The sequence below is a fragment of the Perca fluviatilis genome, chromosome 6 (assembly GCF_010015445.1).
Source record: "Perca fluviatilis chromosome 6, GENO_Pfluv_1.0, whole genome shotgun sequence".
Classification (NCBI taxonomy): Eukaryota; Metazoa; Chordata; class Actinopteri; order Perciformes; family Percidae; genus Perca; species Perca fluviatilis.
In genome coordinates, this window is record NC_053117.1 from 24,110,239 (window position 1) to 24,124,742 (window position 14,504).

At 40.7% G+C, this 14,504-nt stretch overlaps 1 protein-coding gene across 1 annotated transcript; it reads left to right on the top strand.

Annotated features, from left to right (window-relative positions):
* The first annotated feature begins 81 nt into the window (after nucleotides 1-81).
* On the top strand, nucleotides 82-6,945 carry fbxo4 (F-box protein 4). The gene is made up of 7 exons (XM_039803944.1): nucleotides 82-331; nucleotides 3,439-3,713; nucleotides 3,806-4,026; nucleotides 4,397-4,472; nucleotides 5,194-5,366; nucleotides 5,499-5,725; nucleotides 5,841-6,945. The coding sequence occupies exons 1-7, from the start codon at nucleotides 167-169 to the stop codon at nucleotides 5,931-5,933; spliced, it is 1,230 nt and encodes a 409-aa protein (XP_039659878.1). The 5' UTR covers nucleotides 82-166; the 3' UTR covers nucleotides 5,934-6,945.
* Nucleotides 6,946-14,504: the final 7,559 nt, after the last annotated feature.

Consider the following 14,504-nt stretch of genomic DNA (forward strand, 5'->3'; position numbering starts at 1 on the left):
TTTTAGCTATCCATTATTGTGGAACTACAATACCCATAATGCCCTACTGCCGCCAGCAACAAGGAAGTACGACAGACAGGTACATGTCAAATATGGTGTTGTCGTCATCTCTCTAGGTCCGTATTATAGTGTAATGTAGGCTATATTATCACTCATACTTGGAGTCATGGCAGGAAAGATCGAGCAGCTCAACCAGTCCGTTGTGATCGGCAGGCTCAGGCGGTTCAGAGAGAGATACTTTTCAAACAGTGGCAAAGTTGTCAAAGACGACTTGACACGGGATGTAGACACGGGAGAAGAGCCACTACCGGGATTTATGGATAGTTTACCGGTGAGTCAAATCATTCATGGAAATGTTTTTCATTTGTTCAACTGTGCAAAACTATTGCGGTGAATTTGGATAAAAAAACACTAGGATAATGCGCAGACCGCGGCCAAGGCCATTCCCTACCTCGCAAAGAAAGTGAAAACATTTTGTCCCCCCCCCCCCTGTGATTCGGATCTGCTGCTAAATGTAATGGTCCCTTCCCTTGCCCATATCTTCCACCAAGTTTCATTAAACCGCAGCCTGTGTGTTTTAGCGCCATCCTGTGGTGTTCAGAGGACGAGTTGGAAATAATAAATTCAAATATCCTTTTTGATTTAATGTTGCGCATTCATTTAGAACAGTAAACAGTCAGTTTCACCGGAACTCCTTTAGTAGGTGTCATACATCAGTTTTTAATGGACACCCTGCAGCCAATCAGAATCGAGTATTCACCCAGACCATGGTATAATACCTGACAATGGACACCTCGTCGGGCATTAACCCTTACATATAGTCTTTTCAAGCATTCTACTCAAGAACAGAATTTGTAGCCTACTTAAAGTGACTAAGTCATGGTAGGCTACTTACGCATTGTCTGATCTGATTGTACACTTGGGTCCATTTGGATATATTGTGGTTGATTTGACAAGTAGTAGTGGAGAAAGTTTGGTGCTTTTATGCCACCTTGTGATTTTCCATTTATAACGGCGTTTTTCGACCGAAACATAAAGGTTACTCTCAAACCTTTATGGATTGATTCGTCTCCCAGCACTGACAGAAAAAGATGAAAGCTGTTTTAAAAATCTTACGAAGTATGCCTGCTGTCTTATATATTTCATCCAGAGGCAGTTTTCCAATGAAGATAAGAGCTTCTCACAGTAATTGAAGAAGATGCTTTGATTTAAGGTCTCTGCACACAAAGGCCTAGTAAATGTATGTAAATGCATCTGAATTAACAATAGGTTTGGGTATCGTATTTTTTTTTTCGATTCCGGTGCTAAATCGATACTTTTAAAACGGTGCCGGTGCCTGAACCGGTACTTTTCAATAAAGTTAAAAAAAAGAAGAAGAAAAAAAATAAGGGTAGTAAACAACAGTCAGTGACTTGTTTATTGCTAAGGCCATGGTCAAAATTAAAGATTTAATAATAATGTAATAACTATAACAATAACAATAACTTATTTCACCAGTATATTGCTTTTGAACCCCAGATGGGAAAAGGGTATTTTACAATTACTGTGAATGCACCACGAGGCTACCTGTTTTAAAGGAATATTTCACCACTGGAAAGCTGAATATATCTTTAAATTGGGTCACTTATGTAGTAGAAATGTGAAAAAAAAATTGAAATTGGTGCCTTCTAGGCCGAGAAAAGCCAGAAAATGTGTTTTGGTCTTATATGGATGAAAAACACCAAATCCCAGAATGCACCTGCTTCGTTGCTTTGAGTCCACTCCCAAGCCACGCCTACCGCTTGACAGACCGACAGAGGCATTCAACTCAACTCAAGCGTGTTTTATTGTCATTTCAACCATATACACGAAACAACGTTTCATCGTGACTCAAGTGGTGTTACACATTTAACATATATAAAAACGACATTATATAATAAAACGACATACCAAAACAGGCTACATTTAGTACACACACTTTATAGGCTCCGAAAGTTCAGCTAACGATACTAGCATTAGCGCTTGGTGGGCTGTAAACACTCGAGCATAAACACATCCGTGAATTAGTGTGTAATGTAGATTGGTCGGCATTTAACAGTCACAAACTCCACCAGCAGTTAGCAGTTAAATGGATACAAATCACCACATTTCTACGCCACTGGTGTTAACACAGCCCACCTCTTTTACCTGGCGACAGAGCATCTCTAGCTCGGAGGGCTAGCAGGCCTGGTAGCTGGACAGTCCGGTACACTATTCAGGCAGGTTTCCACAACAACAAAAACACGGCAGTCTCTGAACTCACGTTTGGAGCGTCGTTGAAGTTGGATGTAGTCCAGTTTGTGGTCTAAATGAGCGGACACTTGCAAGCAGGATCCGTAAAGTTCAGCTAACGCATACTAGCATTGGTGTAGCTAAACACAGAGTATAAACACAGCCGTGAATTAGCGTGGAATGTCGAATGGTTGGCATTTAACAGTCACAAGCTCCACCACCAGTTAGCAGTAGCTAGTTGGATACGGAAGTAGATCCTACTACTGGCTGTAGTCCTTTGCCTCTGGCCCAAAAATCTTCCAATGACGCAAAAATCGTCATTTTACGTCATCGGAAGATTTTTTCCAGGCCCCAAATGCAGAAATCTCTCGTCTCAGGGGGACATGAGGGAGGGAGGCACGGTCATTCAGAAATACTATCGGGTTTCTACTGATACAAAGCTGAATGCTAAATCGGTGAAGTATCCCTTTAAGTGAATGCATCCTCTGTGTTGTTTAATTCCGACAATGGCAGCTGCAAGTGAACGCACCGTCTGTGTTGTTTAATTCCGACGACGGCAGCTGCAAGTGAACGCACCGTCTGTGTTGTTTAATTCCGACCATATAAACATACTGTATATCTATGAATTCCGACAACGGCAGCTGCTGCGCTGCATTGCAGACTGTTACATCCCGCTGTTGAAGTCCTCCACAGTGAAATACAGTCACACTTTACACTGTTTAACGTTAGCTGTCAGCATTTTACCGGTGTTTAATCCAGCTGCTAGCTGTACTGTAAAGCACCGAAATGAGGCACCGAAACTTTCGTTCTTATTCGGTCTCGTTACTACCGTTTACGTCGGCAGCGGTTCCCTATTGGCACCGAGTTTCGGTACCCAACCCTAATTAACAATACAATAATATAGATTATAACTGACAGAGACCATTCTGCCTTTATAATGAATACTTTTTACTTTGATAATTTAGGTACGTTTTCCTGATAATACAATGTACTTTTTACATAACATTTTCAATGCAAGACTTTTCCTATCCTTTTTTTGAATTTTAATTGATAATAGATTTGCTGGTGTTAGTGATTGTCCACCTTTTTTTTCCCTCCCTGTCTCCATCTCTTAACTGGTTCTTGATACTCTTCTGTATTACTTTCTTGAAATCATCATCATATCAAATCATATCCTCCCTGCTTAAGGTGGACTTACAGTTTCGGATCATGACCCTTCTGTCTCCTGCGGATATCTGCTGCCTTGGAGCCACCAGTCGGTACTGGAGGGCCATGGTTAGAGATCCATTACTGTGGAGATACTTCCTGCTCAGGGACATGCCATACTGGCCCTCCATTGATCATGTGAGCATGCCCCAGCTGGAGTTGTTGGATGCCCCACTAATCAATGAAGATGAGAGCCTGGATGATAGAGAAGAGGGGGATGACAAAGTGATGGAATTGAAATTTGACTACATGTCAGAGTGAGTACATTTTTCTGTTGTCCTGTATCGAGGTCAGTTGGTAACAATTTGTTAGACAGAAACATTTTTGACCACCATTTTTGTCTCATCAGATACCTGAAAGGCTGTCCATCTTGCAGACAACAATGGCTTCCTTCGCGGCCGGCATATGAGGTTGTAACCTCATTTCTTCAGTCTCTGGTGCCCTCATCTGAACCACGTTATGCCATGTTTGGCCCTGGCATGGAGCAGCTGGATGTCTCTTTAGTCACAAGGCTCATGCATGCCCCAGATGTGCTTCCTGTGTCAGGAACTCCTCACAGACAGATAAATGGTGAGATAACATGGATGTTGAGCGCTAATGATGAAGGATCGATAACCTTCTCCCGGTCCTTTCTCATCATTTATAACACAGTGACAAATCTTCCCATAGATCAGTTCAAAAGTCTAGCTTCTTCTTAAGCTGAAAGGAGCTGTCACTGGAATCAGATTGCTGTCTACCCAAACTACAAATATTGCATTAGTGCATTTCAATTGCACATTGACTCAAACAGGATACAAAGTGTTTTTAAAAAAATCACAGTTTATCTTGGTTGTTGTAGGTTTATTTGCCCACCACTAGGTGGCAGTATTGGCCCACAAGTGTTATCTCACTCAGCTGAGATGCCCCAAGAATGTAACCACCAAACCTTTTTTTATTCTAGGTATTGGCTCAGGGATCAGTTACATGTTCAACAACCAACACAAATTGAATATCCTGACGCTGTACTCAACCAATAGGTGAGCACTTTGTATTTAAAGTGATGGTTCGGAGTAATTTCACCCTAGGGTCCTTTGCACCATGACCGCGAAACTATCACTGAAAAAATTGACCTTAAAAATAAAAACAATATAAGTTGGTTTCTGGTGTAGGCTAATACAACACCAAAAAATACAAAAAATAATTTAAATAAGGTAATGTCTCCAAACTTACATCAATTATAACTTGTCTCCTTATACTACAGCACTTACTTTAAAAAAAAAGTTAAATTAATAAATATTTTTGTTGTATCTCTTTTCGGTGTTGTAATTTATAGACGTCCTTAAGCACTCGTCTTACTGCCGGCAGCAGCAGCAGCAGCAGCAGCAACAACAACAACAGCAGCAGAGAGCAGAAGCCAGCTGGCAAGTGTTATTTACATAAACTTATGGTGTACTTACAAACTTTCGAATCCATCGTTTTATGAATGCATAACCTATTTGTACTAGTGTAGAAATTTGGTATCATTTCGGGCATTATTGGTGGGGTCATTTACGAGATACAAGCCTGGATCCATTAGCCCCTGCGCTAAGCTATTCAGCTGATAACGCTAACTTGTCCAATATTTGACCCAGGTGAAAAGGCTCGAGGTCATGGTGCAAAGGACCCTAGGGTGAAATTACTCCGAACCATCACTTGCAATTATCTTTTTCTGCATATTATTGTGAATACGGCCACAGTCATTTAACTTTGTGTGTGCAGGGCCGAGAGGGAAATAGCCAGAGTGCAGCAGCAGAGCATCAGTAATAAACTTTTTAGCTTTGAAGGATCAGATGACTCAGGCTATCCAGTCTACAGCCCTGCTCCTCAGGTCCAGCAAGTGTGCCAGGTGGTGGATGGTTTCATCTATGTAGCCAATGCAGAGCCTGGGAGAGGTGGGATGAGAGGACATTTCTATTTACAGCTTTTGCTCCTCTGTTACCAACATGTCACATCATGCATGTTTCTTGCCATATGAATCCTCAGCACAGAACCTTTTACATAAAAAAAAAACATGTCTTCAATAGGTGACAGGGATTCTGAGGGGGCTCAGATTCGGGCTGTGCTGAGCTCTGCCGAGGGTTCAGCATCCAGGCCTCTGCTGGTGCTCTCCTGTGTCTCCAGAGAAGAAACGGAAGAGGTCAGGATAACCAGTCTGCAAACTTTTACCAGCAGAAACAGGGCAAGGTGTCGCACTCCCTGTGTCGACGTAGCAAAGAGACTCGGCCTACCCCAGCTGGCTAACCCCTGGATGGTAATTGTCGGATATTTGATCAACTGAAAGCCTTCCAATGCATATATACTGTATCCACCCAGTTTCAGTTTGAGGAGATTTTCAGCCTGTGTTTGTGTTTCTCTCTCTTATTCAGGTGCAGGATACCGTAGCCGAATCCCTGTCAGGTCTTCTGGATGGCATTTCCTGGTTGCTGAGATGTTCTGGAGTCAAGCTCTATGGTAGCTAGTATCCAGCTTCTGCTGCTGCCGCCAGATGAATGAAAGCCACAAATTGCATTACTGCGTCATCCTAACACCAAGACTACAGAATTTCCTGAGTAATGTATACCACATGTGCGCTGAACGTCTCATGATTGGAGCACTGCCTTTGGGATTTCATGAACTGGATCTGCAACAGAACTAATGGGTTTCTAACTATAACTATGACTTGCATTTCCGTGACCATCGGACACTGCGTGCACTTGTTAGACGTTATTTCCTGCGTGGAGTGTGCTGCGCTGATAAAAAAGACGTATATAAAATGTTGTGCCACTTCCTGTGTCCACTATTTGGCACTAGACAACACACACTATCACTACGTCAAATTTAAAGGTGGGGGCACTATCAAGCCAATTTGCTACACCAAAGCCTGAGACCCATATCACATATAATTTTTTTCACCACTTCTGATAGGTATGCATAGTTCCATGCGTTTTCGAGCACCTTTAGCCCCTCAAAAATGTGATTTAGTTCTAAAATTAATAATATAGGGATTTCAGGGCCTGAGGACTGCCCTAGAAAGTGGTGAAATCCATCCATGTAAAACCTCACTTTGACTATTACTACCCTACTTATCTTATATGCTACTTATATATGTAATAAGTATGTGGTACTTTAATTTATGTGCCATATCATGATGAGGTTTACAATCGGTGAAAGAATCTGGTGGCCCACTGTTTGGTTTAAAATGGGTAAGAGATTGTAAATTTTTTGACATGGCATTTTCAGTGTTTTTTTAAGGCTCATAATGACCTGATTTACCACATTTTTACAGTTAGGCATATGTGCCAACAATCCTCCTACAAAAAGTCAGCTTGGATAACTCACACAAAATTCACTGCTTTCGGATCAATGATTTACAATCATATACTGCAAATATATGACTTTTAGAGCTAAACTGTAATACAAGCAATTGAATAAAATATTTTATGTTTATGCAATTAAGAACTGTTGCCTTTTGATACATGCTGCATATTTATACTTTTTATGTTGCATATATATAAATATTTTGAAATATATATATATATATATATATATATATATATTTCAAAATGTGTTTGTAAAAATGTTTACATATTACATTTTTTTTTGCACAATTTGTTCTCTAAAAGGTTTGAGATTTACAGATTTTTCTTGTGGTGGATGAGTCACACTTTCAGTCGCTTACATCACTGAACTCACTAAATGTCTGTTAGATAACTAGTAAATCACTGTTAAGTAATCACAATGACAAAACTGTATGAGTCACGTTTTTTGTCTTCTCCTTTTTACTTCTTTCCTTTCTGCGTTCGTTGGGATATCTCATGCACATATTCACAAGTCTAAATTCTGTGAGCAGTGAAAGATAATTCCTTTCCTTTCCTTTCCTTTCCTCTGAGGCCAGCCCTGGCATGAAAAGTTGAGCTTACATCTGTATGTCAGAAAGCATGGAAGAATATCCTGTTTTGGCCACCAGGGAGAGCTACTAGTAGCTGTGTGATTCAGTGCTTGCTTACCGAAAGCGCTGACTTTCTAACTTCCTTGAGTGTTTGACTAGCAAGTGAAAAGCTGAAAAGAGGTAAAAATCTGAGAAAAAAAATCTGTGAACGTTCTACTGCAAATAATTCAGATGCACAGTTGGACCTGAAAATTAATCTTCACTTGGCTTTTTTCAAGCAAGTATGAAAAATCCACAATATATTCTGTAATATTTAAATGGAGGCACAAACCCACCTGTAGACACTTGGTTAGTCATTCTAGCTTCACATTGATTCAAAATAATTCAGTAACAATCTTTAAGTCTACTTTTGCATGTGCTACTCTTACAGATCACATCTCTCACTGAATGGTTTAAGTTGCGTTTTTCCACTGAAAATTACCACCCATTTCATATTCCGTGTCCCTGGCGGCAGTGTTCAAATGCCCTAATGGCAGCATGATAGATAATGATAATGTGCCTCACTGGTGCTCTTTTGTTCTAGTCCCCTAGGTAACCACAAATCTTTGGTAAAAGTATTTTCCCCCCAGCAGCCCTTCCATCAGAAGGGTTATTTTGTCTCAAGAATCATTTTCATAGACAGATTTAGAATAGGACCATCATTGGTGCAATTTAGATGCATTAAGCCAAGCTGAATACTGGTGAAGCAGAGATAGATTTTTTTTTCTTTTTTTTCTCACTTCTATTTGAACGCAGTCTAAAGAAGCTAGAACTAGCAATGGAGTTAATGTTCACAGCCAGGATGTGTTGGATTCACTGCTGGAACTTGCTTGGTTAGGATATTTTCAGGGTCTGTTTATTTAGACTGCAGACTGTGGACCATGAGCACACATCCCCATATAATGGAGGCTTGGGTTTGGTGGGGGAGGGTCCCAGGCCATGTTTTGGAAGGCTGAATGAGTACCAGACCTCCAGCTGCCTCTTGTCTTCCACAATCAAAAGGGGCCTCTGGGATATGATGTCACAAAGAAGAAACCCTTATTTACTGACCCAAGGCAGTTTACAGCAGTCTTCAACAGTATGTGGACAGTTAAAGCATACCATGCATGTAAGAGGTGTATATAGATACCAGGATGCAGCTAAAAATTAAAATACTATTAAAATTACTGTGTATATAAAAGGGAAAATAAGTCTGGGACGGGGAATGAAAAGGCTCTTCTTATGTGCTTAAGCACAGCTGAAGCTTGGTGTAATTCCAAGGGTTTGAGAGGTGTACTTGTCTGTGTGAAACAGAGTTTAATGCAGTTCAGTTTATAGTGTTCTTTATAAAGCCTGATGCAAATAATCAGCAGTATTGCACAGCCAGTATGTTTACTTATGTATTATATGAAGAATGTTTCCTCCAGGAATATTCCTACATATTCCTGGAGGTTTCCCGTGCTCAATAAAGCTTACAATTCCTTGCTGTTGGATATGTATAGTATTTCATTTTATTTCAGCAATGGCCTTAATTAAGTTGGTTTACAACCAGCTTACTGTATGTAATAATTTCTACCGTTGCCTTGCTTATAATATTACGCTTTTGTAGGAGTATCTGTGCTTTCTGAGGCTGTAGTTTTTGGTGGTGTAGAATTGTGTATTGATCAAGCATCATTAATGCTTTGTTAGTGCAAAGATATTGCAGAAGTAGAACAGATACAATAATGTGAGGAAACATACACAGATACAAAGTGAAGTACAAAGTAACTGCTATAAATCTAATGACGATTCATTGCTGTGTCAATAATTGTTTGACTTGAAAGAATGAACTTGGCTCTAAACACTCCACACAGGGTTCAATACAGTAATCTCAGCAACCAACTCTGCCTCACTGTCTTTCTCGGACTACTTCTGCTTTTTACATCATCCTCTCCATCTTCCCCTATCCCTCTTCTTCACCTTAGTCTCATGCCACTCTTGTCACTCTCTCCTCCTTTCATTAGAGTTAAGTCCCTGATTTGTATTCTACGATAACAGCCAAGATTAAAGTAGGCATTGAAAAATAAAACATTATTTGCATGGTGCATTCACTGATTAGGCTAAGTGTCCCTCTTAATTGTGTTGTTTTGCACATGGTGGGGCTCTCATGCTGATACTCTGTGGATTTTACTCATCCCATGCAATGTTACCAATTCACTTCAATTTCCTCCCCACTTCACTGAGTGCGTCCTACCTACCTCCTGCTGCCATATATATATATATATATATATATATATATATATATATATATATATATATATATATATATATATATATATACTGCCATAACAGTCATAAATGCCATAGATAGTATATATATATATATATATATATATATATATATATATATATATATATATATATATATATATATATATATATATGGCAGGTTATGGACTCGTAATACTGGATTAGGGTTCAGAAGTGTTAATAGCGATTGTGTGTGTGTGTGTGTGTGTGTGTGTGTGTGTGTGTGTGTGTGTGTGTGTGTTTTCCCCCTGTAGCCATATCCTCTCTTTTATCCTAATCCAATAGGCAGAAGGGTGCTGATGACAAAGTTGTGAATGGCCACACTTGCAATGGGAAACTGCACTAAATGCATTACAAGTGACTTGAAGGGGATGACACAAAGGGCACACTTTCATTATGTGGAAAATAAAAACAGACAGCCAAACACGAACAGATCCTACATGGCTATTAAAAGGCATTCTATTGCAAAAAGAAAAACAATTACGTGAATATGGCTGTGACTTATGTTGCCTGAAGCAACGATGCTCAGTTAGGCAGATCAGAGTCTGAAAACCAAACAATCAATCAATCAATCAAACTTGATTCAGTTAGTCACGTGAAACAACCATTACAATTTTTATTTTTAATTTAATGTTCAAATTTGATTTAAAAATAACTGTTTGACTAATGTTTGCTTAAAGCTACAGTACCAAGCTGTTTTTTTAGGGCCCGAGCGCCGACAGCGGCGAAGGCCCTATTGAAACTGAAGGAATTATTGTTTCTTTCTTTCTATTCTTTTCCCGTCAAATGAATTGGCTTTTTGAGGGGCTTAACATATTCAAAACTCACCAAAATTTACGTATTTTACCCCCTAGAAAGTTACAAAAATTGAGCCCCTGCAGTGCGTTTAACGTAGACTCACGAAAATTGGTAGACATATGTAACATGTAAAGATGTACAAAAAACTTCATTAGAGCCATACCCTAAACCCAACAGGAAGTCCGCCATTTTGATTTCAAAGTTCGAAATTAGTGCGATTTTGGCCATTTCCACATGTCGTACTTTAACGAACTCCTCCTAGAGATTTCATCCGATCAACTTCAAACTCGGTCTGTGCCATCTTAAGAAGTTAAAGATGAAAAGTTGTTAAAAGAAAAACTTTTCGTGCGTTGTCCAACTGGCTCGAAACTTTTCAGGATTCATAAGAGTCCAACCCTGAGGACAAATAAAGGCCGATATTTACTTAAAGTCATAGCGCCCCTAGTGGCAACAGGAAGTAGGCCTAAAAGTCAAGGTGCTATACTTTAACGAACTCCTCCTAGAGATTTCATTCGATGGACTTCAAACTTGGTCTGTACCATCCCAACACCTTAAAGATGAAAAGTTATTAAAAGAAAAACTTTTCGTCAGACGGTGTGGGCGTGGCATGGCGGCCATTTTGAGTGTTTAGCGATAAACAAAGAAGTTGTTGTAACTTGAATGTACGTTGTCGTATCTGCCCGAAATTTCTCACGATTGACAAGGGTCCAGGCCTGAGGACACCTACAGGCCAAAATTGACTTTTGGTCATAGCGCCCCCCCTGGCCACAGGAAATGCACCTTATATGACAAACATCATCCAATTTACATGAAACTTAGAATGTGTGGTTTACATGTGATACTGAGCCGCCCCCTATAATATGACCACGCCCACATACTCAGGCCACGCCCCCTTTCATAACATTTGAACCGTTTAGGGTAGAGTCTTGTGTGAGGTGTCATTGAACTCAGCAGAGACTTCGTTTTTAATTGGTCATGGTTTGACCCGCCCCCTATGCTTAAGCCCCGTCCACTTTCATAAAATTTGAACTTTTTAAGGTATACCCTTGTGTGAGGTATCATTGAACTCAGCATAAACTTCTTTCTTCATTGGTGATGGTTTGACCCGCCCCCTATGCTTAAGCCCCGCCCCTTTCTTAAAATTTGAATGAACCGTATGACGTAGAGTCTTGTGTGAGGTATCGTTGAACTCGGCGGGGAGTTCCCTTTTCATTGGTGACAATTTGCGGCGTCTGAGTGCTGCGCAAATGTACGGTCGCAAGGAGCGGAGTCCGCCGGTAACCCCGGCGCACGCCGAGGCGCGAGGGCCCGTCCATCGCTGCTCGCAGCTTTAATTTAAAAATGAAACTACATATTACCTGTTTTTTAAGATTTATATCTACAGTAGGAACCCATGGGCTTAGGGCTGAGAGCCACAGACAGGCTGGGGAAGTTGGAAAGTATTTAGGGAAAGAAGAAAACGCATTGTTGGTTCTGGTCTTTTTATATTAGAAAAATATAGAATATCACCAGCCTTATCCTTTAACATGGGACATGGATGAATATGGATTACAGCAGACTGACAAGGCTCTGTGTCACTTAAAATGAAAGCACTGAATGTGTCATAAACAGATGCGGTGAAGGTCATTTTCTAACGGTTCTTTGCAAGACAGAGATTGTGATCTGATTATTGAAATAGTCAGTGGTCGTAAGCCCTAATGACAACACCTGTGACAGATAACAGATGACATTAAAAAGCACTTTGATAGCTGCTGCAACAGACAACACCAGTGTTCACTACACATCCCACAGAGGGCTAGGGTAACTTGGGGGATGGGAGGGTGAGGCCATGGAGGGCAAATCCAGCCCTACAGTGCAGTGTCTGTTTGCCAAATGCATTTGTTCTGTTGTCACATTCAATACAGCAGAAGTCCACATGATCACTCAGAGCAGACAATCACAGGAATGAGTATTTCAAAGGAACTAATTGAATGGACTCCCCCACTGTCTTCCAATCAGGGCTCTCTGTCCCACGTCTGACCAATGCATGGACATGTTCAGAGGTCATTTAATACATACAAATAGTTTGCCAGTGTTGTTTTCATAAAGTCATAGAGTGCCCCAAGCCTGGTGAAAGGTTATCTAATTACAGTAATCCTAATATTGCTTGGATTTACCTTTGTTTAAACATTGACTAAAGTCTTTGTGCATAGGTGGAGAGGAACATACAGCCCCTCCAAGCCTCATCTGTCTCTCTGTCAGTATGTCCTCTCTTTGTTTCTATTTATAGCTGACCATGTTGATTCCAGTTTATCTTGCTTTCTTTCTACCCTACTATCCACTTAGGTCATGAACTGGGGTGTATTGGACACTACAGGCTACTTGTTTATTAGTTTAGAGGGTTAACTCCATTTTATTGGCTGAAACATGATATAACTTCCTAATGTGTAAGTGTATACTGTAGAGTTACATGTAAAGTGAGGTAAGTTATAGCAGGATGCTGTCATGCAAATTATTATTTTTTATTACTTCAATTGATGTTGTTTACACTGATAGTAATATATATATATGCCTTGATGGATGTTTACTTTGTGATGATCATCGATTAGAAGTCAAAACCTGTAAAGAAAAACTATGATAAGGTCCACGCAGTGAAATACATGCATACAATTTAGCAGCAGCAACAGCTGGGTGCATGGGTGGGTTTTTCTCTCACGTGTCGGGGCGGGCCATCCATACTATGGCTCTTGGGTCCGGGGTGGGGGTGTATATTCATAGACAGCTGAAATTGTGGGCGAGCCTCTCATGGAGTCACTTCTTGTGGAGCCTTCACATGAGCACAAACAGGCTATAGTTTACTTTCTCCTGCGCTGGCACAGCGCTAAAACAAAATGTGGAGATAGAGCTTCCTATGCGAGAATAGTAGTTTACAGACAGACAGATGCAGCCATTCCTAACAAGCTGCTTGTTGTTCTCAGCATCAGCGCGGGGATTAATATATTGGTCTCTTTATTAAGTGAAGTTGCACCCTATAGGCCTAAGCTAAAACCACGTATTTATTTGTGTTTTGTTCATCTTTCCACTTTCATTGTACAATCCTAAACCAGCTGATATGTGATCACACGCTCACACATTTTATTTTGATTATGGTATTAATGCCAGTCAGACAGAATAATTACTGCATAATTACTCCGGTGATTATATTTACAGCCATCTAAAGGCAGCAGGTGCCTATTCCATCTGCTGTCTCTAATTGGAGTGATGTTGCACACTCAACCCACAGCTACACACGGCAGATCCGTGGGTTAAAGGTCCAACATGTATGTGGCCGGGTTGGCTCAGTGGGTAGAGCAGGCGCACATATACTTGAAGATTTATGCCTCAGGGTTCGAATCCGACCTGTGACGATTTCCTGCATGTCTTCCATCTCTCTCTCTCCCCTTTCTCACCTAGCTGTCCTATCAAAATAAAGGCGGAAAAGCCCAAAAAATAATAATAAAAAAAAGGTCCAACATGTAATACTGATAGCTAGCATTCAAAATGTTTACCACAGTCCAAATTCAAAATACTGGAGAGAGCCTTCTCCCCCGGCCCCTCATCCCCAGCGTCGAAGTTTACGGGGGTTGCTAGGTTGTGAACGCTAAACCCAACATCCTACAATGTCAATGTAAGCTAGATGCTAGTCTCGCACTGCCAGACTCCACAGCGCAGCGGAGTTGCTAGATGATGTTTACGGTTATAAAAGCCTCTCGAGGAACTCTGTACCCGGATGACAGTCATCTTTTATCGGTTAAAGGTCCCATGGCATGAAAATTTCACTTTATGAGGTTTTTTAACATTAATATGAGTTCCCCCAGCCTGTCTATGGTCCCCCAGTGGCTAGAAATGGTGATAGGTGTAAACCGAGCCCTGGGTATCCTGCTCTGCCTTTGAGAAAATGATAGCTCAGATGAGCCGTTTTGGAATCTGCTTGTTATGAGGTCATAACAAGCAAGGTTACCTCCCCTTTCTCTGCTTTGCCCACCCAGAGAATTTGGCCAACCCATGAGAGAGAGACATCATGGCTTTCAAACGAGAA

Excerpts from the sequence above, each read along its gene's own strand:
- fbxo4 (XM_039803944.1), top strand. The coding sequence starts at position 167 with ATGGCAGGAAAGATCGAGCAGCTCAACCAGTCCGTTGTGATCGGCAGG. Across the intron at positions 3,714-3,805 it reads AAATTTGACTACATGTCAGA|ATACCTGAAAGGCTGTCCAT; the intron begins GTGAGTACATTT and ends TTGTCTCATCAG. Across the intron at positions 4,027-4,396 it reads TCCTCACAGACAGATAAATG|GTATTGGCTCAGGGATCAGT; the intron begins GTGAGATAACAT and ends TTTTTATTCTAG.